Here is a 2,321-nt window from a genome sequence, read left to right as displayed (position 1 = left end):
GGTGCATTTGATCCACGTTACAACAGAGAGCTCCCTCCACATTACCCCGACAGTGTACCCCCACTTTATACCCAGTGTATCGAGTGCTCCCGGGGCAGGTACAATACAGAGCTCTCTCTACATTACCCCGACAGTGTACCCCCACTTTATACCCAGTGTATCGAGTGCTCCCGGGGCAGGTACAATACAGAGCTCCCTCTACATTACCCCGACAGTGTACCCCCACTTTATACCCAGTGTATCGAGTGCTCCCGGGGCAGGTACAATACAGAGCTCCCTCTACATTACCCTGACAGTGTACCCCCACTTTATACCCAGTGTATCGAGTGCTCCCGGGGCAGGTACAATACAGAGCTCCCCCTACATTACCCTGACAGTGTACCCCCACTTTATACCCAGTGTATCGAGTGCTCCCGGGGCAGGTACAATACAGAGCTCCCTCTACATTACCCTGACAGTGTACCCCCACTTTATACCCAGTGTATCGAGTGCTCCCGGGGCAGGTACAATACAGAGCTCCCTCGACATTACCCTGACAGTGTACCCCCACTTTATACCCAGTGTATCGAGTGCTCCCGGGGCAGGTACAATACAGAGCTCCCTCTACATTACCCTGACAGTGTACCCCCACTTTATACCCAGTGTATCGAGTGCTCCCGGGGCAGGTACAATACAGAGCTCCCTCTACATTACCCTGACAGTGTACCCCCACTTTACACCCAGTGTATCGAGTGCTCCCGGGGCAGGTACAATACAGAGCTCCCTCTACATTACCCTGACAGTGTACCCCCACTTTACACCCAGTGTATCGAGTGCTCCCGGGGCAGGTACAATACAGAGCTCCCTCTACATTACCCTGACAGTGTACCCCCACTTTATACCCAGTGTATCGAGTGCTCCCGGGGCAGGTACAATACAGAGCTCCCTCTACATTACCCTGACAGTGTACCCCCACTTTATACCCAGTGTATCGAGTGCTCCCGGGGCAGGTACAATACAGAGCTCCCTCTACATTACCCTGACAGTGTACCCCCACTTTATACCCAGTGTATCGAGTGCTCCCGGGGCAGGTACAATACAGAGCTCCCTCTACATTACCCTGACAGTGTACCCCCACTTTATACCCAGTGTATCGAGCATTCCCGGGGCAGGTACAATACAGAGCTGCCTCTACGTTCCCTCTCTCCCTAACCTCGTTCTGTCGGCCTACAGGGACAGACCCACAGGTCTACGTGACAGTGACGGTGTCCATCCTGATCATCGTGGCTGCGATCGGCATCATCCTGAAATTCTGGTAAGTGCCGGGGGTGCAGACGGCCGGCCGGCAGCTATTTGACTGGGTGAGGCAGCGCCTTAACCAAGATTCCTCTTTCTCACCCCCCGCCCCCCAACCCCCGCAGCTGGGACCGGAACTGGCCGAGGAGGCACGAGACCACGAGGAACCGGGGTATGCTGACCGAGGATAGCCGCCAGGCCCTGACCGGGGGTCCGGGCTTAAGGAGGGGCCTGTTTGGGGCCTACCGCGACTCCCGGGCCCAGTCCCCCGACTCTGAGCCCACCTCCCCCACCGAACTCGTGGAGAACCTCGATTTCGAGGGCAACGGAGTGCGCTTTCACAGGAACCGGTGAGCTGATGCTATCTCTCCCCGAAACTCGAAACCAACCTTCCCCGTGTCTCACTAACCAGAACCTCTCTCCCCGCCCCTCCGGCACGCCCGTCGATTCCCAACTTTGCCCGCACCTCACCGCCCATACCCTCCCCCTGCCCCATCCTTACCACCCACTCCCGATAATCTCTCCCCCTATCCCCCCAACCCCACTCCCGATACCCGCCGCCCCCAACCCAGCCCAATTTCCACTCCCTACCTCACTCGCAAAACTAACTCTCTCCACCCCAGCCCATCTCCCAAAGCCCAAAGGCACCAAATCCCGCTCCACTCTCTCCGTCTCGCTCGCTCACTCTCCCCCTCTCTGCACCTCTCTCTCTGTCCCCTTCTCTCACGCTCTGTCACCTTCTGTCGCTCTCTCTCAGTATATATCTTTCTCTTTCTCAGTATATATCTGCCTCACTCTCAGTATATACCCGTCTCTCTCTCTCAGTATATATCTGTCTCTCTCTCAGTATATATCTGTCTCTCTCTCAGTATATATCTGTCTCTCTCTCTCAGTATATATCTGTCTCTCTCTCTCAGTATATATCTGTCTCTCTCTCTCTCAGTATATATCTGTCTCTCTCTCAGTATATATCTGTCTCTCTCTCTCAGTATATATCTGTCTCTCTCTCTCAGTATATATCTGTCTCTCTCTCAGTATATATCTGT

At 54.8% G+C, this 2,321-nt stretch overlaps 1 protein-coding gene across 1 annotated transcript in view; it reads left to right on the top strand.

Annotated features, from left to right (window-relative positions):
- Positions 1–1,629, top strand: part of pianp (PILR alpha associated neural protein) — a 3,613-nt gene extending 1,984 nt beyond the window's left edge. The window contains exons 2-4 of the mRNA XM_070870472.1: position 1; positions 1,213–1,294; positions 1,401–1,629. The exon at position 1 is cut by the window's left edge and continues 463 nt beyond it. Of these exons, the coding sequence (XP_070726573.1) occupies position 1; positions 1,213–1,294; positions 1,401–1,629 (312 nt within the window). The remainder of the gene's footprint in view (positions 2–1,212; positions 1,295–1,400) is intronic.
- Positions 1,630–2,321: the final 692 nt, after the last annotated feature.

The sequence above is a fragment of the Pristiophorus japonicus genome, unplaced genomic scaffold, assembly GCF_044704955.1.
Source record: "Pristiophorus japonicus isolate sPriJap1 unplaced genomic scaffold, sPriJap1.hap1 HAP1_SCAFFOLD_144, whole genome shotgun sequence".
Lineage (NCBI taxonomy): Eukaryota > Metazoa > Chordata > Chondrichthyes > Pristiophoridae > Pristiophorus > Pristiophorus japonicus.
This window is presented reverse-complemented; position numbering and strand designations above follow the sequence as displayed.